Source organism: Terrapene carolina, unplaced genomic scaffold (genome assembly GCF_002925995.2).
Source record: "Terrapene carolina triunguis isolate 2854851 unplaced genomic scaffold, T_m_triunguis-2.0 Scaffold58, whole genome shotgun sequence".
NCBI lineage: Eukaryota > Metazoa > Chordata > Testudines > Emydidae > Terrapene > Terrapene triunguis.
Genome location: NW_020664409.1, coordinates 105433763 through 105461415, shown reverse-complemented (window position 1 = coordinate 105461415; position 27653 = coordinate 105433763). Strand labels below are relative to the sequence as shown.

The 27653-nt window shown below is 39.2% G+C and overlaps 1 protein-coding gene across 9 annotated transcripts in view; it reads left to right on the top strand.

Moving 5' to 3' along the window:
• Positions 1-27653, top strand: part of PTK2 (protein tyrosine kinase 2) — a 352467-nt gene that overhangs the window by 239616 nt on the left and 85198 nt on the right. For all 9 annotated transcript variants that reach the window (XM_026646750.1, XM_026646742.1, XM_029913965.1 and 6 more), the window contains one exon: positions 2062-2114. In XM_026646750.1, coding sequence (XP_026502535.1) covers positions 2062-2114 — 53 coding nt within the window. The remainder of the gene's footprint in view (positions 1-2061; positions 2115-27653) is intronic.

Below are 27653 nucleotides of genomic sequence, written 5' to 3'. Positions count from 1 at the left end.
ATTCAATTGTGAATTCCATGTTTCTGTTTTAAATCATGAAAACATTTCTATTCTTATTGGATTCAATAAAACATTTTTTCTTTAACAATACTTAAAATCACAACCTAAATTACATGTCCGTTCCCACAGATGTATAAAGTGTATGGTTGCATATCTGATCCCTGGCACTAGGAGAAAATCACTGATTCTCCAAAAGCAAGCCTGACATTTTAAAGCAGACTGTAGGTTAGAAATACTATTATGTACCATTTTTTCATTGGACTAATTTCTGTTGATGAGAGAGACAAGCTTTAGAGTCTCTCTCACCAACCGAAGTTGGTCCAATAAAAGATATTACCTAACCCACTTTGTCTCGCTAATATCCTGGGACCGACATAACTACAACAATGCTGCAGTGCTTAATTTCTGCCTGGGCTGCCAAATCTGAGCTCCGGCACCTCTAGGCGTGGCAATTCTGAGCCCCGGCACCTCTGGGCTTGCCACGTCAGTTGTGAAAGTAACAAAATTGCTTGAGCCCTGCCGCCTCTTTCATTACAAATCAAGAACTGCAATGCTGCATATGTTATTTACAGTTTAAGACACCAGTTTACAAAAGCATCCCCCTTAATAAGCACATGCTTCAGTGTTTTCCTGAACCAGAGTATCTATGAAGTAAGAACTTGTCTGTACATTTCAGTTGTAATTTATTAAGCTGAACATATGGGCAAACCAAAGTGATCTCTTTCCTACAAGAGAAGAAGGTGTCTTTCTGCATGAAAATGAAGCACAGCAATTAATCGTTATGATCATCTATTCATGGTAAAGACCCATTGATTTTACTGGATCTCCACATGAGAGTCGGGGGGCCACCTCTGAGGAGCAGCTTGCCTAATATTAGTCATGCTGCAACAAAGGGGGCAACAAGATTGCAGGAAAGGAAGGACAAGGGTAAAATCAGTCGGACTATGTGGTTATTCAGAGGGGCTAATGCATGAGATGCTAGAATAAAAATATTTTTACATAAAATGGATCCAGAGGATAAGTAGGAAATAATGAATTTTTAAATGCATTAGTTTTTTATTGAAAGTTTTTCAGCTGCTAAGCCTTCTGTGATGAAATAACAGTTTTCTAGAAGAGCTTCTATTGGTAACAGTGAGTTAAAATGTAATTTTGCACATTCCATGCTGTTGTATTACAGGTACTATATATGCTCTTAGTATGACTGTTGCAGACAGTTCTTGGGTCAAATATTCATAAGTTTTAGGCAACACATCTTGCATCTGGAAAGGCTTTCCTTTGGCAGATCAGATTTCTGTTTCATAAATGAAGAGTGCATGATTCTTTTGTTCTTCCATTGTAAAAATAAAATATAATAATTTACTGAAACAGCTAACCTGAGTGTTTCTTTTACTATTGATGTTTAGTAGACTGATAAATACAATTTTAATTAGTCTCAGTTATTTACCTGACATAGAAAATCATTGAAAACTGTTTATTCAGTTGTACATAAATAAATCACATTTTAGACAAAAAACCAATTCATTCTGCCAAAAGGATACACAACAAATTGCAGAATAAACCAAGGTAATCCATCACTCTGCTTTAAATTATATTTTGGCTTACAGTAGTTACCTAGTCTTTCTGACCCAAAGTATGTTGCAGAAAAGGATATTTAAGGGACAAGTTATCAAATAAGTCAACTTGACTAAGTTTAAAATACTGTTTTCATTTTAAGTTTCCAATATGTAATTAAATAAGTGGACATACTATTGAATTGGGTAAATAAATGGATCCTGGTTAGAAATGTATTATTAAAATTTGTTTGGTCAAACAAAGCTTTTCTTGAACTATGCTTATGTCATAATGAATTTCTGTGCTTTTTTAAATGGGCTTCTTAAAGTATTCCCCCAGGTAAACTTAAAATGGTACATTCCTCTTTTAATTTTCTCCCCCTCAAAATTTGTCTCTATGGCAATGGATTGGCTCTACTAATTACAGTAGGTTCCCTGTTAGAATGAATTCACAGTCTATTCAACCGTGAAGAATGTACAGCATTCACCGATTTAAACCTTTATTTTACAGGCTGGCCAACAATGAGAAGCAAGGAGTAAGGTCACATACAGTCTCTGTATCAGGTAAGGACCATTAAGATTATAAGTTTGTTTATAAAGCTAGCAAATATTTGGATGGTTTTTTACACTTGTGTAAATAGAGCCCACTTCTTATTGCATTGCTACTAATTTTCTTAAGACCTTAGCTTTGCTTCTTTCCTTGTGGAGTTTCTAAAGAAAAACAACTTTTTGTAGCTTTCCTACATACTGTTGTTTATAAGACCTACCAGTTGTAACTATATCCTTATTTTAAAGTATACAATATAAAGTCAGAAAACTTCAAAGCAAAGCTAAAAGTACTAAAGTTTGCAGTGGCTTAGAAATATGCTATATTGTAATGGCTTTTAATTAACTGTGTTTATTTACAAATTACTATCATAATTGACATTTGTAATAGCTGTAATGAAAGGGGAAATAGGCAATATAAAAACTCCACAGTCGTCATTTTATTTGTTTTCTGAGAGAAGTGGAGATCATTACTAGCTTGCTTATTGTTGCTGCTGTTTTGCACAAACCACTATTTATATTTTAGATATTGAAAAGTCACTGAAGTTAGTCTGAGCTTTGGGGGATGTGAGGATGTGAGGAAAAACATAAATACATAGTCATTATTTTATAGTAGTATGGAAATAATAAATTCCTAATTCCTTCAGCATGTAGCAGTTTCACTGTTTGGATAGAGCTGCTGTATTTATCTAAAGCTTTTAACGTTTACATAGGCTCTCTTTGAAGGGGTGGACATTTCCTCAGAGGAAAATGTAAAAGTAGTTGAGAGTCCCTCTGCAGGATACACCATCATCTTGATGCGCAGGGATTTAGATGTGTATTTCCTAGTAATGGTTATATACCCGTGTATAGAGAAGCCTCACAACACAAGAGAATATGATTATTATGATGCATTACTGTAGAGTTATATTGGTTGGCCACAGCCATAGGTACCAATTTTGGGACCAAATGGGGTTTACAATGGACATTGAGCTGCAGTCTTAAGTACAGAGGGGCTACAACCTTGCCATAATATTTTTCAACTTGTCACAAATTGGTGGCATGGACAGAAGAAGCTATGGAGTTCGTAGCTCTAGTTGATGCTCCATCATACTGTGTGGAAAGGGGGAGAAAGGGCACAATGACATTTGGTTAGTGTGTCTCTGATTAAAGCTTTTTCGAGACTTTAGCCTTTTTAAAGAACATTATATTAACTCTGCTTCTGACTGATATTACTCCTCCTAGGTGAAATACACCCCCTCTGCATAAAACCCAATTAGACAGACTTTTGTGCAGGGAAGTAAGCATGGAAAAGGAGATGGAATTCATACACATACCAAAATGCCGGGCTGCCACACAGCATCACCAGAGCTACTATTCCAGCCCATTGACTTGAATAACAGCATCTGTCCCTTCAGTACCAACTAAGCTGGGTTTGGTGGCACTAGATCCATATAAGCCTGGATGCTGCAGCCCCTTCCCCGACCAACTAAACAACCCCCTAAAGTGAGACACCCTACGTGACTCCTCCACCTAATCTCCCTCAACACAGCCCCATTGCAAGTAAAAGTGTGGTAGGTCCTTGGCCTCTCTTGAGTATTTCACCCTCAGTTCTTAATGTATTTTTATAAAAACATGAAAAACCCAATATATGTATCATATATATAAAAATTAAATTAACAATAAGTGCACATATTTCATGATTAAGGCTTCGAGTCTGTCATGGAGGTCACAGAAATCACGGATTACATGACTTTCTGTGATCTCTGTGACTTCTGCAGCAGTTGGTGCTGGCTCAGGGGCTGCCTGAGTCGGGCAGCCCCTGGGCCAGAAGCAGAATTTGGGTGTGTGGGAGGGGGCTCAGGGCTAGGGGCATGGGAGTGCGGGGGGGAGAGGGAGCACTTACCTTGGAGGAGGAGGGTTCCCCGACTCCCACTGGCATGGCCCTGCAGCTCCTAGGTGGAGGAAGGACAAGGGGGCCCCATGCGCTGCCTGCGCCCACAGGCCCCGACCTTGCAGCTCCCATTGGCTGCAGTTCCCAGCCAGTGGGAACTGTGCAGCCACTGCTTGTGGCAGAACTGGGAGCAGTGCGCGGAGCCACCCGACCCCTCTGCCGCCTAAGAGCTTCAAGGACACGTGGAGTGGGTAGGGAGCCCCTGCCAGCCCCACCAAACCCCACCCCCCAGCACCAGCAGGGGCCCCGGGCCATGTGCTGCTGCCCACTCCCTCTCTCCAGCAACAGCATGGTCCCGGACCCCCCAGCCCCCTGTCCAAGTTTTAGTTAGGGGTATATAGTAAAAGTCATGGACAAGTCACTGGCTGTGAATTTTTGTTTACTACCCGTGACCTGTCCATGACTTTTACTAAAAATACCCGTGACTAAAACGTAGCTTTACTCATGATCTGTGTGACAGGGTGGCCTCAGGGTCCTGCCACACCCCGTGCCAGAGAGGGGCAGAAGAGAAGTTCTCCAAGTGGCCTAGATTGGCTGCAGGGGAAGCCAATCAGAGGAGCTGCAGGAGCAGCCAGGAGGGGCCATATAAGAAGGAGCAGCAGAGACAAGAGTCAATCAGTTTCTGCCTGGAGGTGGAGGAGGAAGAACTGTGTTCCTGGCTGGCTGGAAGAGCAGCAGGACCACGGACAGGGACCAGGAGAGCTATGAAGGATCTCCTGCCTCTGGCTGCAAGGACTGAGCCCAGAGAGGGCTCCAGGAAGACAGTGTCTCCAGGGAGGAAGCCCTGGGGGTGAAGGGTGTCGGAGCCTTCCCAGAAGTGGTGGGAGCTGTGGGGAGCCTGGGTCCCTCCACCTGCCCTGGGCGGAGAGCCCAGCACCCGCCCCCCTACTTTTCCCGGAGACCCCTCCCCTTCCCACCAAGGGACCACCCCCGCCCCTCCTCTTCCCCCGGAGGCCCTGCCCTCAGCCAAGCCAGAAGCTGGAGCAGGGCCAGGGAGCCCCACCCACCCGTGGAGAAGGGGGTCCCCCGCCCAGGGCAGATGGAGGGACCCAGGCTCCCCGCGCAGCTCTCCCTGACCTGGCTCCGGCCGGGGAGTGGGGCCTTGAAGCTGCAGCCTGGCCATAAGAGCTGCACGGGCAGCTGTGGGAAGCCGCAGCAGACCCTCTACCTGCCTGCGGTGCGGAGGGCCCGCAGAGAGATGCCCTTCACCCGGGGCGGATGGAGGGTCCACGGCGCCCTACAGCTGTGTGCGCGGCTCTTATGGCCAGGCTGTGGCTCTGAGGACCCTCACCCCCTCCCGGATAGAGCTGGATCAGGGAGAGCCATGTGGGCAGCTGTGGTGAGCTGGTGCAGTCGCGGATCCTCCACCTCCACCTGCCCTGGGCCGGGCGGGACTCAGGTTGGAGGTTGCTCTGAGCCTCCCCGCACCATGGGCAGGGGGAGGGTCCGCCTGGCTCCCACAACAGACTGGGCTCCCCAGCCGGGCTCCATGCTGGCCTGGACAGGGGGTGGGGCCTCAGGGGGAAGAGGAGAGAGGAAGAAGGCGGCCCCTCTGGCCTCCCCCCAGTTCCGGCGCTACTGTTGGGGGTATGGCCCCATTCAAGGGACGGGAGAGGGTAAAGACTGTATACCCCAGGAGGGGGTTATTCTGTTCCACCTACAGACAGTGTGTGACTCGGGTGGAGGGCTGAGTCATTGAAGCCCCACCAAAGAAATCATCGACCAAGGAAGGGTGCTCACAAGAGGTGGGTGGCACTCTGATACAGCACCACTGAGACTGCAGGCACTCGACCGGGGGTGCTTGCGAGACACAGGTGCCGGCCCATTTACAATCTGTTATTGTAACCCTTGTACTCACATGCCTCTCAATCCCCAGTTACATTATATCTGCATTAGTGTGAATGTCTCTGGGCAGAAACTTAACTTTGATTTGTTCTCTAAAGCACCATGCACACTTATGGCACTGTATAAATAGGTTGTTGTAGTAATGTGATCAAATGTTTTGGTATGATGATGTTATGGTCTTCTAACCCCATAAGTCTGGTGTTTAGGGTCGAATATAGATATGAACAGGAGACAGACAAGCAGTGCTCTGAGACCAACGGCAGAGCATTGCGCATGTGTGCACACAAACATAAGTGGTGTGTGGATCGGTTGTTGGGAATCACTTTTCTAAGTGATTGGCCTCTGTAAACTTGAAGAAACAAAGGTGGGCCTAACTAATACAAAACAATTTAAACCAGCAAATCTCTTCTCTTTCCTCTCCCCTCTCCCCCCCCACCCTCCCCAGCTAAGAAAGTATTTGTATTTTTATACTATTTTGTTTTTATTTTATAGTATTTCAGGTCCTCCCATACTAAAACATTGTGCCTGTGTGTTTCACATTGAGTTATAAACCACTGGAAAACTGATACTACACTGAGATGATTCATGCAATCCTGCTTATTACTCATTTGGAGGTTGGCGGGGGAGGAACTCTTTCCTATAAGGTGACATGAAAGACTATCCAATACTTTCTGACCTTTGTTTACCCAAAATAAAGTCATGTTACGTGTCCTCTGTCAAGCTTGGCACAGATTATATTACACTGAATTTATACCATAGACACAGATTGTTAGCATGTAAGTATGTGGTACTTTGGACATATTTTTCCTCGGGAGATGTTCTCTTTGAGAGCCTCCTGTGCTCCCTGAATGTATCAATTTGTGTCAGATGAAGTAATGTTTCATGTTGACACATACAAGTGGCACTCTTGTTGAAATCTGTATCTGATATATGGTACTGAACAATGAAAGCAACAGATGTGCATAATGCTCAGTTAACACCAGAGTTGCAGATCAGCAGAGTCTGACAGCTGACAGCATCCAGTGCAGAACCATCTGTGGATGATGCCATAGTGAGTTGCAGAATAAGAGCTTTTCTCTGATGACATTTTAATGCTTACATCCAGAGGTTTCAAATAAGACAGGCCTTTATAGCTATCTGACAGCTGTACCCTCCTTCATGCACTTAATAGCTTGGAAGCATAAATTCAGAACTCTGCTGGTTGTTTTCATTGACGTTGCTATTCTTTGTTTAGTATTTCCCCAATATTAGAACCTCAGTAGCAAAATTTGAACTGGAGAGGCAACAAAAAATAGTTACATAAAAGTTTGCCAAACAGCCATATTTGTAGTTTTAACACTCTTAGCTGAGAAGGACAGTTTCAAAAATGATTTCTCTACCAAGCTAATGAGGTACTGATTATAGCTAAAGACCAGACACTGCCATGATTTGGTTTGGGGATGCACCACAAGTTCAAATGCATATGTTAAGCCATTGGCTATACAAAGTTAAACTGTTTCTGCAAGATTTTTAGTCTTTCCCATGAAATACCTGACACTCCCTAAAGTGTTTTTGTCCCAGTGAAAGCAAGAACCACCTTTTCCATGGTATTTTGGCATTCCAAGATGTTCAGAGGCATAGAGTGCATGAAAATGAAAAACAGCAAGCTGGAAAGTTACCTGACATTTTTCTAGCCTTAAGCAACAAGGTTCCTTTCATACTAAAGTGAATGAGCAGGTTGGTTCCAGAAACCTCTCACCCATAGTTGGAAGCAGTATGGTCTGGTAGATGGCGGGGCTGGGAGTCAAAAAATGTGTGACCTTGGGTACATCACTTCACATTTTTGTGCTTCTATTTCCCCTCTGTCTTGCCTGTTTAGATCAAATGCTCTTTGCAGCAGGCACTGTCTCTCACTATGTGTTTGTACAGTGCCTAGCACAATTGGGACCAGTCTCAGTTGGGGCCTCTAGACATTACTATAATACAAATAATGAATACTAAATCTTTTTTAGTCACAACTCACTAAATTTATCTATACATAGGCATATTTCACTTAATGTACTTTCTTCAACTGGATTACAGATTAGTTGTGACCATGTTATTGTTTTGGTTTTAGTTATTATGGAGCCACAGAAGTGACTCTGCATCATAATCCCAATTTTCATCCCCCTTCTCCTTAATTTATGTAAAAATAAAAAATGTCCTTTCCACAGGACATTAAATCTGTCTACAAGCCTGCAGGAGAGGAACCTATTTGGGAATGTGTTTCATGTTGTGCTGCTGGCAAACTGATACTGTATATTTGGTATCAAAATAAATAAATATATCTAATTTAAAAGAAGTAACACATGAGTTCACTAAAATCTTGTTGACTGTACTGCAGGCTGGTCTGCTTGGAGTCTTTCTTAGCAAATGGTCTAGTCTAGTCTACAGGAATTTGTCTTGGCCAGCAACTTGTTTCTGAAGAGCAAATATTAGCTTTAGAAAAGACATACACTACTTCCAAAAATAATAATTTATTCGCTCAATTATATATATTATATAAACCCCTTCACAGAAATTAAATTAATGCATCTTCAGTTTGCTTATGCCGGTTTTAAATATATTTCTTCTAAATCTATGTACCTTATTTACCCTTTATATGAGTATGACTAGGAGTATTAATTACCATACTTTTATCTCCTTGTGGCCAACCTCTGGCCATTTTTTGTGCCTTGTTAATGCTAGGAAATCCATAGGCAAGAAATCTCCTAGTCCTAGCTGTCCAAATCTCTCATAGGGACTAGTCCACAGGCACTATGTAAGTGGAGCTAGAGATCGTGGCATCCCAGGATTGGTGCTTTGAGACCATTGAGCATGGTCCATGCTTTTTAGTGTGGAAACTTCTTGATCAGGAATGGCCACTCACATCCCACACACTATTCCTGGGTAGAAAAATATGTGTGCAAGGAGGGAATGTTGCATGGAACTGTTACTGGCTGGAAGATGGACATGTAAGAGGAAATTCACCCTTTGCAGAGTGTGAGCAAAAGATCATTAAAGATCTCATTTAAATCCTCAAAATAGGACTCTGAGGTAAAATTTAAGTGGTTGAGCAGCTGGCCATATGCTGTAGTGGTGAACTTCTTCCATAATGAAATACAGCTTTTGCAGTGTTCATTGATTCACAGATTCCAAGGCCAGAAGGAACCATTGTGATCATCTAGTCTGACCTCCTGTCGAACACGGGACATAGAACTTCCCCAAAATAATTCCTAGAGTCTAACTTTTAATATTAATATGTGCCTATTTAGAAGGGGAAATTGACGTATGACCGAATGCATGATTTTATGTTTTAGTCTAGAATGAAGTACAAAACGCAAACAGATTAAACTGTATTGGTATCAAGTAGTTTAATTTCTGAAATCATAGGGCATTTCCCTTTAATGGTAAGATGAATGGCTTTCTTTGAGAAATATACTGTGATCTGTGGAAAATGAAAGTGCTCAGCACCTGTCTGTAGTGACCACCAAGATAATTTACTAGTTTTTGCTGTAAAGTCATCGTTAGATTTATAATAGGATAATTTTAGTCCCTTAAAGTACATATTGTGACTGAACTCTCAGTAACTCAGTATATACTGTTTCACTGCAGTTCTGTCCTAGTGTGCTAATTAAGGGGTGGAACCTCAGCTGGTGTAAATTGTCATAGTGCCTCTGAAGTCCATGGAGCGATGATAGTTCACACCAGCTGAGGATCTGCCCCTAAAACTTCAGCAATGTTATTCAGAACTTTGAATTTCTTTTCTACATTTTAATGAAAGAAGGGCTATCGAAAGAAAATTCACTCTTTATGTGAGGGGGTTGAATCATTTTAGTTCAGTAGATTTTAGCACGTGTTAAAAAAATATTATTTAATTTGAATAAAAGAAACAAACTATGGGTATTTTCAGTTGCTTACTGTAGGTCAAAATGAAGCCAATCAAATGTTGATATTTTGATACCCAGTGTAGGAAAAGATGTCACAAGCTAAGTTAATTTCAGTATTACGGCACCTAAAATAAAAAACTGCTTTTAATAATGAGGCTATTTACAAGCAATGTTAAGAGCTCAGGGTGAAGGACAAACAAGATTGTATTTAAATTTAATAATTGCTGGCAAAGCACAGTGCATTCTCTGTCTTGTGATCCCTGTGCCCAAAATGAAAGTCTGTCTTCTGCTCAAGTCTGAAAGAGTTTCTTGTGTAAGACTTACATTCCCACAGAATTATTAAACTGTAATTGGGGGAAAAGGTGGCTTTTGCCCACAGCTTAAAAAGCTTGACTTTCTGACAGATGCATTTTATCAGGTCACTTCAAAATGAATGTGCTGTTTGGTAACAGAATTATTTCAGTGGAGAATTGTGAAGCCTTAAGTGTTTCTTCTGTGCACTTGTAGCTATGTTTGGTAAAACAATTCATATTCGTTTTTTTAGTTTCAGAATTACCTGAAAATACCATGCTTAATAACCTAATGAAACATTCCTGTGATTAAAAAAAGAGCCTAATCCTTGTTCTGATGCTGGCTCCCTATGTGGCCTTCAACAAGTCACTAGTCTCTGTGTTTGCAGTTGATATCTCTTGAGAAATGTGAGATGAATTAAAGATAGGCATCAACTATGAAAAGCAAACTTCCTTGGCTTTGTTGGTTTGTGTCATAACCTTAATATTATATTTTAAAACCAGGATCTGATTTACCACTGTGTTATTCCATTGAAGTTACACTAGCATAAAACTGGAGCCATGTGGTGACGGATCATGCTGTTTTCTTTCAGTTGGCCAAATTCTTCTCATAAGTACATGGACATAATTTCCTTTGACTTGACCAGGGTGTACTTGTGTATATGAGACTGATTGTTAGGTTGTGTTGGGGATGGGGGTTCCTGTCCTTTTTCCTGTCTTGCCTGTCATTTTATTTTCCTGCTTTAGGATATTTTTTCTACCAAATACCTGTCCAACTTGTGTGTGTACATGTGTACATGTTATGTGTATGGGTGTATTTACATACACACACACTGAGGCGTTACTATTGATTTACAAGTATGGCATTCATTCAGTACAAATATATAAATATTTATAGGCACCTTGAAATTCAGTATATTGCCCCAATAGATTGCAGTTTTCACATTGGAAAAAATAACCCCAACTATACATACAATATGATGGGGGCTAATTTAGCTACAACTAATCAGGAAAGAGATCTCGGAGTCATTGTGGATAGTTCTCTGAAGACGTCCTCGCAGTGTGCAGCGGCAGTCAAAAAAGCAAACAGGATGTTAGGAATCATTAAAAAAGGGATAGAGAATAAGATGGAGAATATTTTATTGCCATTATATAAATCCATGGTACGCCCACATACAGATGTGGTCTCCTCATCTCAAAAAAGATATACTGGCATTAGAAAAGGTTCAGAGAAGGGCAACTAAAATGATTAGGGGGTTGGAACGGGTCCCATATGAGGAGAGATTAAAGAGGCTAGGACTTTTCAGCTTGGAAAAGAGGAGACTAAGAGGGATATGATAGAGGTATATAAAATCATGAGTGGTGTGGAGAAAGTGAATAAGGAAAAGTTATTTACTTGTTCCCATAATATAGGAACTAGGGGCCACCAAATGAAATTAATGGGCAGCAGGTTTAAAACAAACACAAGAAAGTATTTTTTCACACAACGCACTGTCAACCTCTGGAACTCCTTGCTAGAGGGTGTTGTGAAGGCCAGTACTATAACGGGGTTCAAAAGGGAGCTAGATAGATTCATGGAAGATAGGTCCATCAATGGCTGTTAGCCAGGATGGGCAGGAATGGTGTCCCTAGCCTCTGTTTGCCAGAAGCTGGGATTGGGTGACAGGGCATGGATCACTTGATGATAACCTGTCTGTTCATTCCCTTTGGGGCACCTGCCATTGGCCACTGTCAGAAGACAGGATACTGGGCTTGATGGACCTTTGGTCTGACCCAATATGGCCGTTCTTATGTTCTTAACTAGCACTCGGCTGAACCCTCAAGGGTTAACACATTGTTGTTAATGTAGCCTCACACTCTACAAAGCAGCACAAATGGAGGGAAGGGAGACAGCATGGCAGACAGAGACACACTCCCTGTGTGACATTGCCTTTTTAAGAAGATCAGCAAGTTGAGACAGCCGCTGCTGCCAGAAAGCTCCCTCCCGTGTCCCTCCCCTGCTCTATGGAGATGGGGTAAGCGGGGGGCAGGAGCAGGGGGGAGGGGGACACCCTGACATTAGCACCCTTCCCCCCGCCCCTGCACAGCAAGCAGGAGGCTCCCGGGAGCAGTTCCAAGGCAGAGGGCAGGAGCAGCACATGGCAGTGAGGGGAGGGACAGCTGAACTGCGGGCAATTGATATCCTGCTAGGTGGCTGCCGCACAGGGAACTTAGGGGAGCGGGGAGCTGATAGGGGGGCTGCCGGTCCACCCTGGTTCCAAGCCACCACCAGCTAGCTCCAACGGGCTGCTCTTCCTGCAAGCAGTGGACAAAGCAGGTGGCAGCCAAACAACATTATAAGGGAGCATTGACCAACTTTAAACAAGCATGATCTCTAATTGATCAGCAGCGTAACAACGAAACAACGTTAACTGGGATGACTTTAAGGGATGACTTTGTAGTGGTATTGGTGGATTGCTAGATGGAAATGGTAGAATTATCAATAATAATGCAGAAAAGTCAAAGTGTCCAATAAATATATCTGTTTTGTATTTGGGGGGGAAAACAATGATGATGTCATATCAATGATGATGATAAGATTCTTTCCGTTCCACTAGTATCTGAGTAGAATGTTAAACAGCAGCTACTAAATGTTAGACAGCAGGTCTGTATAACTTGCATCCAATCGTTTTAAAAGGGCTGTCTGGGGAGATTGCAGGATTGTTAAGATTCATTTTTCAATAAATCTTGGGACACTGGGTAAGTTTCAGAAGACTGGAAGAAAGCTAATGTTGTGCCAATATTTTAAAAAGATAAACAGAATGATGTGGGTCATTATAGGTCTGGCTTTGATCCCAGGCAAGATAACTGTGTGTCTGATGTGGCATTCAGTTAATAAAGAATTAAAGGAGGGTAATAATGCATATCAACATGGGTTTATAATAGATCTTGTCAAACTAAATTGATATCTTTTTTTGATGAGATTGCAAATTTGGTTGATGAAGATAATGGTGTTGATGTAATAGACTTCTGTAAGGCTGTGGTACCATTGTTGTGCTGTGGTACCACACAACATTTTAATTAAAAAACTATAACAATATAAAATGAACATGGCACACATTAAATGGATTAAAAGCTGGGTAACTGATAGTTCTCAAAATGTAATTGTTTTTCAAAACATTTTATTAAAGCAAAGGTACAATAAAAAGTCAACATACTACATGTATATTACTTATTCAGAATCAGGCTAATATTCAGAGAACCTAGCTAAAGATTCTGGTGTGCTGGCTGGGGAGCCCTCCTCCTCTGAGTACACAAGAAGGGTGACCAACTTTCTAAATACCTATCCTTTTTGGCAATTCTCTTGTGCACATACTGAATGTGAAAGCCTTTTTGTTACAAGAACAGTCTATATTTTACTATGCCACAGTTCCATAAGAGGAAAAGTCAGATTTTTCTAATAATGTGAAATACAAAGTTTTGCTGCTAACAATAAAAGAAATTGTCATTCTGTTTAAAATATAGATCCTAAACTGGCACATTATGTAAGCAGGTCAAGGGATCACTTGGAAGCTGACATAAAATGAATCAGTAATTTATAAAAATTTTCTTTATTGGTTATATGCAAATTGAAGATATATATTCCCTTTCTCATGTAGAGATCCACTCATCCAGATCAATTTATTTGTCCAAATCCCTCTCCCACCTTTTCATCTGGGTTGTTTTCTTATAATCATCCTTTTCAATCAAAATTATATGTATCTTAGAAATTAAACCTTTTGTTCCAACTTGCTCCTGGATCAGCTCGTCAAATGTGGTTAATGTCTAAATAGACATCCTTGTATCCAGATTTCACAATAAAACATTTGACTTATGCATGTTTAAAATATGGGATGTTTATATTATTTATATGATTACATAACTCTTGGTATGGCTTCAAATCAGGACCCAAGAACATCTGTCCAACCAAATTGAATAATGTCAGCTCTTACCCACAATGAATAGACACTTTGGTATTTGCTAGAGATAAATTGCTGATTATTAATTAAAGTAACTAACAGAGAGGGCCTTGGTGACAGGAATTTTCAAAGCTGCTTGGTGATCTGGATGAATGGTTATTTTTTATTTTTGGTGCCCTACCTTTATTTTTAACTGAACAATCATGATGAATAGCTGTATTTTGGCTCCATTCTTGTTCAGATTTTACCCAGTGTTTGGATGGTCTAATCTGAACCGAGTTGATCACATCTTTTAACTGAGACGGAAAGCTAGTCCACTCCATTTTGTAGGCTTACACAGAACATTAGAATTCACCCTTTGTCTTTTATGTTTCCAAATGAATTTTAATAGCACATCATGCCATGTTTTTAATGTCATATCAGGGATACCAATAGGGATACACTGAAACAAAAATAACTTTGGTCAGAAATTCATATTTACAAAGGCTGTACGACTTAGCCAAGAAATTTAATATTTTTTCCATTCCTCAAAGTCTTTTATTATTTTATTCCACAGTGGAGGGTAATTTTTCTTAAAAAGTGTTTTATTTTTCTCCACAATATTCATTTCTAAATATTTTAAAGATTCCTTTACCCATTTAAATGTATGTAGCTGACAACTGTTTTGATCCTTTCAGGAATATTAATTCTTAAAATTTCAAGTTTATCATAATTTATTTTGAATCCTGATATCTCTCCAGATTCCAAAGTCAATTGTTCTATAATTTTTAATCAGGCTCTGGATCCTGCAAATATAACATGATGTTGTCAACATACAAATGTATTTTGTGTTCTAATCCAGAAAACATTTTGATGCCCATAACCAAGGGGCTGTTTCTCACGCTTATTGCAAATGGCACCATTGCCAAAGCAAACCCTGACTCATACCACTAGAAAAATTAAAAGAAGGAGATTGATGACCATTAACTAAAGCAGATCTCAGAGATGATTGTATAGAGCCAATATGCCCATAGAAAACTAATTTCCAAAACCAAATCTTACCCAAATTTGTCTGAAGTACTCCCAACTTCAGCCTGTTAAAGGCTTTCTCAGCATCCAAAGAAAGCAGCGCACAGGAAGAATTACTAGAATTAATATTATAGAGAAAATGCACACTTCTTCTGATATTTATCAGCTAGATGCCAGCAACGAACCCATATTGATCAGGGCGAATATATTTCGGCAAGATGAGACTCAATCTGTTTGTTAGTACCTTGGCATGAATTTTAGTCTTCACATTAATTAAAGAAATAGGTTTGTACAATTGGTAAGATCTTTTCCTTCTTTAGGAAAGAACGTTTGCATCTTTACATGAATCCAGAGTCTCGTTTCCCTGCTTTATGCCATTAAACAAGTCAGTTAAAGTAGGGACCAACTCCTGCTTTAGAGCTTTATAATACTTCCCAGAAAACCCACTGGGACCAGGAGCCTGATTAGATTTTAAATTCTTAATTATAACTTTAACTTCCTCTACAGCAGTTTGCCTATCAAGAGCTGCCACATCATCCTCTGAGAACTGAGGTGGTTTCACTCTTCTCAAAAATCTATTTATAAGTTCAGGATTTGGTTGCTCTGAAGCATACAAAGTATGGAAAAAGTTAGCAAATATTTCAGTGATCTGTTTGGCAGTTACTAAATCTCCCTATTTATTTCTAATCAAATCCTTTTTATTTTGTAACTTTCTGGCTAAAAGCCTACTAGCTTTATTGCCTGTATCATAATATTTTTGTTCAATATATCTAAGTATTTGTTCCGCCTTACCAGCTTGTAACAGGTTAATCCCTCCCTCTTTTCTCGGTTATTTTCCTATACACTGTTTTAGATTCTGTAGATTTATGTCTGCCTTCCAAAACAGAAAGTTCTTTAACCAAAATGTTTTTCAAGAGCTTAATTCTTCTAAAGGCTAAGGCACAAAATGAGTTACACCTAGCAAAGGACATAAAAGGCCATAAGAAGAGGTTCTTTAAATACATTAGAAGCAAGAGAAAGACAAAGGAAAATGTAGGTCTTGTACTTAGAGGGGAAGGAGAGCTAATAACTGATTACAGCAAGAATGATGAGGTGTTTAATCCCTGTTTTGCTTCAGTCTTCACTAAAAAGGTTAATTGTGACCAGATGCTTAACATAATTAATATTAACAACAAGGGGGAAGGAACGCAAGCCAAAATAGGGAAAAAACAAGTTAAAGAAAACATTTGATAAGTTAGATGTAATCAAGTTTGCAAGGCTTGATGAAATTCATCCTAAGGTACTTAAAGAACCAGCAACAATCAATCTTGGAAACGTTAGGAATTATTTTAGACAACTCATGGAGGACAGGTGAGGTCCCAGAGGACTGGAAAAGGGCAAACGTAGTAAATGTCTTTTAAAAGGGGTATAAAAAGGACCTGAGGAATTACAGACCAGTCAGCCTAACTTCGACACCTAGAAAGATACTGGAACAAAGTATTACACAATCAATTTGTAAGCAACTACAGGATAATAGGGTTATAAGGAATAGCTAGCATGGATTTGTCAAAACAAATTCATACCAAACCAGCGTAATTTCTTTCTTTGACAGGGTTATTGGCCTGGTGGGTGAAGGAGAAGGTGTGATATATCTTATTTCAGTAAGGCTTTTGACACAGTCCCACATGACATTTTCATAAGCAAACTAGGGTAATGTGCACTGGATGAAATTACTATAAATTGGGTCCACAAGTGGTAGAAATACTGTGCTCAAAGAGGAGTTATCAATGGTTTGCTGTCAAACTGGGAGGACATATCTAGTGGAGTCTTGCAGGGTCAGTCCTGGGTCCAGTACTATTCAATATTTGTATTAATGTCTTGGAAAATGAAATGGAGAGTATGCTTAAAAATTTGCGGATGACACCAAGATGGGAGGAGTTGTAAGCACTTTGGAGGACAGGATTAGCATTCACAAATTGGAGAATTGGTTTGAAATCAATAAGATAAAAGTCAATAAAGACAGGTGTGAAGTACTTGACTTAGGAAAGAAAAATCATATGCACAACTACAAAATGAGGAATAACTGGCTAGGTGGTAGTATTTCTGAAAAGTATTAGGGGTTACAGTGGATCACAAATTGAGTATGAGCCATGTGATGCAGTTGTAAAAAAGGCAAATATTCTGGAATGTATTAACAGGAGTATCCTCTGTAAGACATGGAAGGTAACTGTCCTGCTCTACTTGGCATCGGTGAGGCCTCAGCTGGAGTACTGGGCAGCACGCTTAAAGAAAGATGTAGACAAATTGGAGGGAGTCCAGAGGAGAGCAACAAAAATGATAAAATGTTTAGAAAACTTGACCTGTGAGGAAAGGTTAAAAAACTGGGCGTGTTTAGTCTTGAGAAAAGAAGTCTGAGGAGGGATCTGATAGTCTTCAAATGTGATAAGGGCTGTTGCAAAGAGGCATGTGATCACTTGTTCTCTATGTCCACCGGAGTTAGGAGAAGTAATGGGCTTAATCTGCAGTAAGAGAGATTTAGGTTAGATATTTGGAAAAACTTCCTAGTCATAAGGGTAGCTAACCCTGGAATAGGCTTCCAAGGGTGGGTGTGGAATCCCTGTTGTTGGAAGTTTTTAAGAACAGGTTAGACAAACACACCTGCTAGGGAGGGTCTAGGTTTACTTGATCTTGCCTCAGCACAGGGGGCTGGACTTAATGTCTTGAGGTCCCTTCCAGCCCTACATTTCTATGATTCTTTATGCCCTAGGAATTTTTTTGGGGGGGGAGGGAGGTTATACAGGTCACAGTGGTCCCTTTGGCTTTGGAATCTATGAATCTATGTATTTTTGCTGTCTAACGTGGCGCCCATGACTAGCAGTCATTCGTCTAAATTAAATAACTCAATTTTAAAACTACTTTTGCCCCAAAACCCCATGGGAGTCATATGCATTGTCAGCTAATGTTACATGGAATTTCGTTATTAGAAAACAAAGGTTTTTTAATATTCTTTATTTCACAGTAAAAAGAGTGCTTATCCAAAAGTTTTGGAATGATGGAAATAGAGAAGTTACATAGTCTAGACAAATGCATTAGTAGTATGTGTATATCAGGCAATGTATACATAAATGTTGAAAACTAAGGGTCTTATAAAAAAGTGAAGAAAATCCCTAAAGCTCCTTATGGGTCATCCCCAAAACTTAGCTCCAATCATCCATGTAGTCAAGAATAATAGGTGGACACTGAAAAGAAACAACATTGTATTTGGAAGCTTTACAAACATATCCCACCATCCTCTTTTTCTAGAAAGGAAAATGATAGATTTCTATTCAAATAGAAACATTAGCACAGGCATAAGTATTTAATCACAAGCAGTGTTTCAACATATATATTGTTAAATACACATCTATCCATCTATATGAGAGGAGAAATGATCAGATAGGAAATTCAGAACAAAATACACCAAGAGCTTTAGTTTGGTCTTACTCAAATTGAGAGGGAAAAGCTAGACAAAAACATTCTTAACTACTGGTATTTTCAGCTGCTTGTCTCCATTAGGATCTTTTCCCAAGAGGATTTAGACACCAACACTTTGAGATTTTCTGTCTGCTGCTAATGTGCAGTATCTTTCTACCTCATATTAAAAAGGTTATATTAGCCTTCTTGCACATAAACTATGTTGCAGTGCAGTGAATTCTCTAAGTACTACTAGTAGGCATCATTCTTGATTTTTTCAATGCTCTCCATTGTATACGAATCCAGCTGGCTCAGTGTTAGCACTATTAGCACTAGACACTGGAACTGCCTGAAGAACCATGCATGCATGTTTGTCTGTAGGAGTGGCAAAGAGGAGAATGGCAAGGAGGGTGAATTGGAAAAGAAGGGAGGACGAGAGAGAGAGAGAGAGAGAGAGAACAGGGAGATCTGAGGATTAACTAGAGGAAGAGAAACTGGAAAAGTAGATTGGCAAGAATACTCTGATAGCATCTTGATCACAGATGAAGTTGTACCATACTCCTGTAAATCAGGAATATCCTCTTCCTTCTTGTTCTTTCTAGGGTCTTTTGGAATAGTTATCTGTGGAATATAACATTTTCTTGAAGTCCTGGTGAGACCACAAGAATGAACTTTCAGTGGTTTGCCTAATCAGCAGAAACCTGTGATGAAATTATAGCATTGTAATGCAAAATGTGACTTTTAAATAGTATTTCATAGATTTCATTATCCAAATTACTTGTGAAAGAATCCTTTCTTCCTGCTCTTGTCTCCCCCCTCTGCTCCTCCCCATTCCATCACTCTCTTTGTTGCAGTGGGCTTACATCCCTCATCTGAATGGTCACTTTTTGTACTGCTTGTAGTAATGTTGCAGTTTATGCCTAGAAGTGTTTGGATTTTTTGTTTGGATTTCTTTATTCTTTTGACAAATGTATTTATTAAATACATTGCTTATATAAATTTCATATTGCTGAAAAAGTTTAAAAATAAATAAAATGGTTTATTCTGTGATAAATGGCATATACTTTCAATGAGTTAATTTTAGTGAGCTGCTCTTATCTAAACAGAGAAAGCACTCAATTCTGCTTTCACCCAGACTTAGAAGCTTTATGTGCACTCAGATAAAAGCTAAGAATGCATAGGAGTGTCAGCTTAGATGGCTGGAAGTTGATGTGGAATACTGGGAATAGCTCCAAGTGTTGTGTAAGCTCCTGAAAGTAGTTAGAACATAAAAAACAAAATGACCAAATGAAAACCCACAAAATAAACCTTTAATCTTTCACCAGTTTTAATTTGATACCTGATCATAAAGGCAAAGTTTTGAATTGCAGTAATTTATATACAGTAAGCAAGTAATGGATTACATTTCTTTCTTCCCAAGTCACCAGTTTAAATCCGGACCAGGGTGGTGGTAATTGAAAGCCTTTTCCATCTGATTACTGTTTCATAGTTTATGTGAAACAGAATGGTGGTTTCACTCAAGGTCCTAGTGAACAGATGTTCACATATTAAAACCACCATCACAACTAGCTGAATTGTCTACAATCTCAGCAGAGAGGCCAAGGGTTGAACTCGCTCTCCACCTCCTACATATCTTGCATTGCCTCTGGCCACTGCATATGTGTTCTTCAGTTTCAGGCCTTTGCATTCCTCTACCTTTTTATGATTCACTTAAAAAATACTAATAGGATTACTTTTCCTTTAGCACATTTAATATTTTATAATGAATGTTAGTTAATTCTGATTGTTCATATTGATGACTTAGATGCAAACTCCCCTAGACTGTGAATAGTTGAAGATTGTTGTATGTTTTTAAAAAGGTAATTTCCCCTTCATCTCTAATATCTTGTATGCCATATATAATACTGATGTCATACTAATTTAGTCCGTAATCTACCCTTTCCTTGACTCTCCATGAGTTTAAAATATTGAAGATGATTGTTTTGTCTGTTTTTATTGAAAGGTAAATATTAGAAGATGACATGGTATTTGCATTTGTTTGTAATTACCCTTTCAGGCTTGTTATAATGGTATTTTTATTGTTATTCTTCAGGGTACAATATAAGGCTTACCAGCTTGTTCCGTTTTTTAATTAATCACCATCTCAGCAAAAAATAGGTTGTGTATAATTTTGAGTCACCCATTCAATTTGTGGGTTTAAAACTGAACATGAGGCATCCAGATGCCAGTGATGGACATTATACAACAAATAATTTTGCACCCGATAAACCTGCCAACATCATGTGACCAAAAATTTGCATAAAATCACCCAAATTTGTATGAAGCGTTTCTGATAGTGTGGAGGCTCGCTGACGAAAATCACAAACTCCGGTTAATTAATTCTATGCCCTCCCACCTCAGCCTAGCCCCATATCTGCCCTCATCAATTAATTCTGTGCTCCTCAGCTCCACATCATTTTTGTACCTCTGGCCCACATTATCTGCCCCGTGATTGGCACACCTGTGCTGTTCCTCCACCTCTCTAGGTTCTTTTTCCTCACAGCTCCGTCCCCTAGTCTGTGGGATATAGCACTAGCACGTGTTCTTGATCTTCCCATCTTGTTTCCCATGCTTAGAGTTGCTGAGGGAGAGGCAAGGGGAAGCATGGAGGGAGCAGCTGAGAGGAACCAACTCATTACAAGATTGTGGGGGGGAGAGGGAGCACAGCAATCCCGAGCTGCTGGGATTCCTCCTTTTTTGAGTTCCCCTTTGTGATAATGGTATTGGCGCCTCCCTCTTCCCATCCGCCCCTCAAAACTTCTGTTAACTCCTATGGAGAGGAAAAGAGCTCCTCTAGCCATATGCAGCAGGTCTGATTGGCTTCTCCTCCTCGGGAGATGGGAGGATGAGTAAGGGTAATCAGAGGGGGTTTCCTCACAGACCCTAGATATGCTGGGTCTGACTTTATAGAGGGGGATCACTCCAATAATTGATTTCACAGGAAAATACATTCCAGTGTTGTTTTGGGGTGAGTGTTTTTCATGTTTGATGTATCTGTGTTGTGTGAAATGTTTGTTTTTGTTTGATCTTCTTGTAAGATTCCAAGAAATTGATTCTGTCCTTATTAGAAGAGTGGCTGCCATTAAAAAGTTAGAATTTGCCAACAGTTACCACATAATAGCAGAGCTTATGATGCGGATTTAATAAATTTAATTAAATATCAGAGAACCAGTTTTTCATGTGCTTGATAATGGTTGGCAAATGTTGACTTTTTAATAGATTCTGCCATAAATCACTTTAGAAAAAGTGAAACAAAAAGAAAAATAATTTATTTCTAAGGCGAGGAATCCACCGTAAAATAGTAAATATAGTTTATAGTTTTAGAAAGATTCAAATATACATCTTGCAGATGTAGAATTGTAATATAAATCTTTTGCTTTTACATTCACACTTACAGGAGTGCTCTTAAGTTTCTGTTTTCTTTTGTTTCCAAATAATTTGTTTCTGTTTTTCTCTTTCCTTTTCTTGCCTCTTTGTAAAGGAGTCAGTCACTGTCAGCATAAAGTAAAGAAAGCTAGGCGCTTTCTCCCTTTCGTCTTCTGTTCACATGAGCCACCGCCTAAGGGTACTGCACTGCTCTTTGTACAGGCTGCCTTATTAACCCAAAACTCAATATACTAACTCTGTTACTCTTTGTTTACAATTTTACTCCAGCCTCAGGTAAACAGAGTTCCAAGAATAATCACATTAAATTTCTGCTGTCCCCTACAATTGGATCTTCAGTGAGATGTGTCATATACTTGATACTATTTTTATAGGAGCGTTTGTTCTGCCGTATGTGACTGTGGCAAATGATTTAGTAATTTTAATTGTACAATTGTGCAGCCACAAAATCCCTCAGCTTCCTTCTTTCAGTGGTAAACTTGGATTGCATTCTTGGACCCCTGATACAGCATGCAAATGAATGAACTAGGATAGCAGCAATAAATGTAATTTAAGATCACATACTGAGTGAACACAGTGATGCTGACTGCTGTGTACTCATCCAGTGTTGTCTGGACAGTTTGGGCTGTGTGGGGAAAGGGAAAATGGATGTAATAATATGTACATTAATTTTACAACAGAAATGTGCATTTTTAATTTTAATTTTATTTGTAATTAATGCTTAAAATGCATCACCTTCTGGTGTGGATATTTGGTATGGCACAGGGCCTAAAGGCTAAATCCATAATATCAGTGTTAATTTGAATAAGTGCCCTATGGACTTGTTCCATTTGTCATTATTTAAAACACAGTTTCATATAACTATAGTTTGTTCAATAAAACGAATATTAAGTTGTTCCATATCTTGTCAGTGTCTATGCAATAGCATAATAATACATCCAATATGAAAGAGGTAGCACCAATTCTAAGTATCTGAAGGCATAACTGTATGTACAAAGCTTTAGTGGCCAGATCCTCGGCTGGTGTTTCAAAGTTTCGCTCATCTGGCCTAGGAGCTTTATCTTGGTAATGGAAGTGTCAAAATCAAAAATTGACACTTTGTAACAAAATGCACTGAATTAACTGGTCCCTCTTCTAAATTCAATTGTTGTACTTCACGCAACAGTCACTAGCCTACATTTCATTGTATGCGCTGAAAAGTTTAAATATTCCTCTGTATCTTAAGTTTTAGGGGAAATGTCTTAAATTCCACTACCTTTCTGGTTTCTCTTGAGCTAAGTGTATAAGATAACTGCAGTTTTACTATATTCTTGGTTTATTCATGATTTTAATAGTATATTCCCTCCCCCCCCCCTTTCTCTCTCTGTCCCTTCTCTCTCCCCTTTGTTTTTCTCTCTCCTTGCATGCTACCTGGATCTGCAGATGAAATTAGTGGGGACGGTAATATGTGTTTTCTAGTCTATGTCTTACTAACATGCGATATGCGGCCCTTATATACATATACAACTAATGTGCATTTCAGTGATCAATTTTTATACAGATCATAGTATGAAAAAAACCCAACATGCATTAGAGATCAGCTGGTATTGTACAAATATTGCACCTTATAAAACAGTGCGACTGGTATTATCTGCTACGCTGGGACTGAATAAGGAAAAATTTTCAAACACTGTATGCAGTGGGTTTCGTACCATTTTATCAATCATGTTATCAAGTATGAATTGCATGTGTTTGCAGTGAGACTTTTGGCATGGAGCAGAGGAAGTGTGTGGGCTTTTCAAGAGTGTTCATTCGTTTTGATGAAGATAACAGGCATAATGTAGACAAAATGAATGAAGTAACTTTTCTTCAATGAGTAACGTCAATAGACATGACACAACTGGTAAATGATTCCATCAGGTGATGCTTTCACTTCAAAGTCCTGGTAACATCAAAGTCCTCTGCTGTCCGTTGGTCATATGCCAGATGTGAAGAGAAGTTGTGCAACACAGAGAAATTTAGATTGAGCATATGAAATGTTTGGCAGGTTTTAGGCGTGAAACCACTACGGTAATGGCAGAATCTTTACAGTTATTCTTTAGATGCTGGAAATTGTAATAATAACTTTATACCTAAAATACACTTTGTCCTGTATTTTCAAAAACGAGTAGTGATTTTGGGTGCCTCACTGTATGGATGTCCACCTTGACGCACTATTAAAGAAGCCTAATTTTCCATAAAGTTTTGAGCAGCCACACTCTGCAAATAAGTCCCCTTTAAGCAGTCTCAGATTGGACATCCAAAATCATTACTCATTTTTGAAAATTTAGGGTCACTTACATAATACTGTTAAGAAATCAGACTTCCATCATTGAGTCAATAGTTCATATAACATAATTAGGAAATGAATAACTGTGTGACCTCAAACAAGTATCAACAAGAGTATGAAAAGTGAAAAAAATTAGAAATAAAAGGTAATGGCACTCTGCTGTCCTCTCATGAAAATGTTCAGGAAGTGTTAACCAACTTTTGCCTAGTTCTTTTGGATATAAAAATAGTAAGGTAGCACCACTTAATTTTTCTCTCTGCCCTTAGAAATCTGTTGGTTTAGTGAGGGCTGTTGGCCTAACAACATTTGGTCATATTTCTCTTATAAACTCAGATGTTATACAGCTGTTCATCCCTTACACGCTAACCTTACTAATCTTGTACTGTGGGGTATATGTATGTTTCATTTTATGTTATATGTTAAAGGCAATAATAAATATTTGAAAATACTCTGAAAGGGGACAGTGTCGCAGAACATGAATCTAGTGTATGGAGCTGCTGTGATGCACACAGTTTCCTGAGATGGGTTTTTCTAGAGCCTAATAAAAAAAAATTCAGGATTAGCAAGTAAAACTCTACATAGATATCCCAATTTTAACAATCTTATGTTTTCCTGAAAGAGACGTGTATGCGTTGTGTAATGTGGATGACTCCTGGGTTGGCTGTGTATATTTCTTCTATAGAAGTGAGAAAGTGCAGAGCTGTTTTTGAGGTTGAGCTGTTTTTGAGGCACTAGCCCTGTTTAATCCCTTATTTCTCTACATTGTCAGGGGCATCAAAAATTGTGTGATAGGAAATTCTATCTTTGGGGACCACGTCACTATCATAGATTTTAAGGGCTGAAGAGACCATTAGAATCATATAGCCTGAGCACCTGTATAACAGAGTGCAAAGAACCTCACCCAGTAACTTCTGCAGCAAGCCCATAGCTTTGAGCCATAGCTTGTCTTTTACAAAGATGTCCCGTCTTGACTTAAAGACTGCAATTGATATATTAGTCTGAGCCATTTGAAGACTGATGGCCACCAATACCCCTGGACCAGATTTTAACAAGAATGATGGAGGTTCCCGCTGACTTCCAAAAGAAGTGCTGAAGACTTGGACAAACCTTTTACTATACCTGTATTTTCTGTACCCTCTAAACTCTGTCAGCTGTGTAGCAAGAAATTTGGTCAAACTCCTGAAGACTAACTTTTTCTTAATTATTTACATACATTTAGTGCATGTTGGACTCGTTGAGACTATTTCCAGTTCAACTTGGACAATGCATCGGAATCCTGTAAAGTGACCTTCTGCGCCATCCTGGCTAATATGTCTTCATTACACACTTCCTGATTGAACCTTGATCATTAGTCTGTAGCAAGAAAGGAACTGATGTTGAGCACAGTTGGGATCCTCAACTGCTCCCAGCTTCTGTTGTTGTCTTTTATTCTATTAAAAGAAAGCAGCTATTCTTGCTTTTTGAACCCTTTATCATATTTTATAAGTATCACTCCGTATTTTAATGTGGTGGTGCATTTCCAACTACCAGTGGGACACCGGTCCCAAAGCACAGGATTTATTTAATTCCTCTTGAAGAAATTTTTAAAACCACAGTAAACTCAAGTCATTCTTCTTGTCCCTTATCCATTCTATGGTATCTCCTCAAGTAACAGCAGATACAGTAGCTGTCATCAAACAGAAATATTTATCCTGACAAGCTAAAATGATCTCACCATGTTATTGCAAGAAAACAGAATGACATATCACAATGCATCAGCATTATAGGAAGTTAAATGTTTCTTTTCCAATGGATGCTAATTCTTTAGATCCGCATTTCTCAAACCGAGGCTTGTGTCCTGGAGAAGGATCAGATCGGTAGCGGGGGAGAAGTAAATGAGCCAAGAGAAAATGGATAAATTAATCTTTCTTTCCTCTGGTGCATATTTTCAGTTTACACTCAGCAAACTCTTTTACCATCCATCAAATATTCAACACATGATGCTGTTTTGTGGAATCCTGAGTGGAAGTGACCCATCAAGAAAAAAAAAATTTATGGAATTCCCCTACCAATGTTCTTTATTTTTCTAGAACACAATATATTTCAAGCGGAAAATCACTCTCTTACAAATGCCTTCATCTGGTAAACCCTGAATACCTGGGCTAAGATTAGAGCAGGGGGTTGGACTAGATGACCTCCTGAGGTCCCTTCCAACCCTGATATTCTATGATTAGGGCACCTAAGGAAGTGGGCCTGATTTTCAAAGGTGCTGAGCATGCAGCAGCTCCCATTAATATCATTAGAAGTTGCTGGATGTTTAGTACCTTTGAAAATCAGGCCATTTATTTAGGTGCCTAAATATGAATTCAGGAGACTAACTTGAGATGCCTTACTTTTGAAAATCTGGACCCTTTTGTGTATATTTAGGCAAGGACCATTATGGCAGAGCTTTAGAAATCTTACAAGCATACTTGACCTGCTTTTGTGGGTTAAATTTATGCTCCATGGGAGAATTAAGTGACCAGTTGTTAGGGAAATGAGCACTTGAGTAACTACTTTCTCACTGAAGGTGCTTTGGGGCAGGGAATGTATCTCCTTGTAACCTAGATTAGAACATTTTGGGAGTTACTGTTACATAAACAGGCTTACCAGAATTAAATTTTTATTTTTTATAATTTTGATAGATAACATCGATGTTTATTTTTAAACATTTTTTCTATGTTTATAGATTTAAATTTTCACAGTTGCACAAAGTTATGGGTTTCAAGCATTTTTTTATTTTTATAGATTTAAATTTTCACAGTTGCAGGAAATTGGAAGGGAGGGATCAGACAATAATTATTTAATGACAGTAGATGGTGACATTCAAAAAGTGAAAGCTTTATAAATGTTAAAACACAAAATTGTCAACATCACCCATCAAAATATGCAAAGTAAATATTCTTAAGTAAAATTTTAATAAGTTCTTAAGTGGCATTTTTCTTACTTTGCCTATCTGTAAATTTTGGTTATTATCCATGGAAATAATTTTACCCTAGTTGGAGTATGTATGATGAAATCAATGTTTACCAACATTTATTATAAAAATTTAATCCTTCCAAACCCATATATAAACAAGTGCTTAAACAAGGAAAGAAAAGTACTGTCAATTTTCTTAAACTGTCAGCTTTCTAAGAACTGACACTTGGTTAGAAATTTTCTATTCATGAGATACTGTTTCTCACCAACAAACTTGGAGAATAACATCTGGCAAGTTGTCGAAGTGAATTTCCAGAAAACTATGTGAACTTAGATTAACAGGGAAATAACCGTTACAAAGAGAGAGTACCAGCTCCAGGGATTTTTCTGCCCTACACAAACTGGAAGATCTACATATCTCAGTACCTACAGACAGTCACAATGGTTTTTTATTGAAGAAAATCACTATTAATGATATTGAGAGGAATTATTTATTAAAAAGTCATGAGTTTAGACTAGTTGATCTGAATTATAGAGTTAATAGATTAAAAAATGC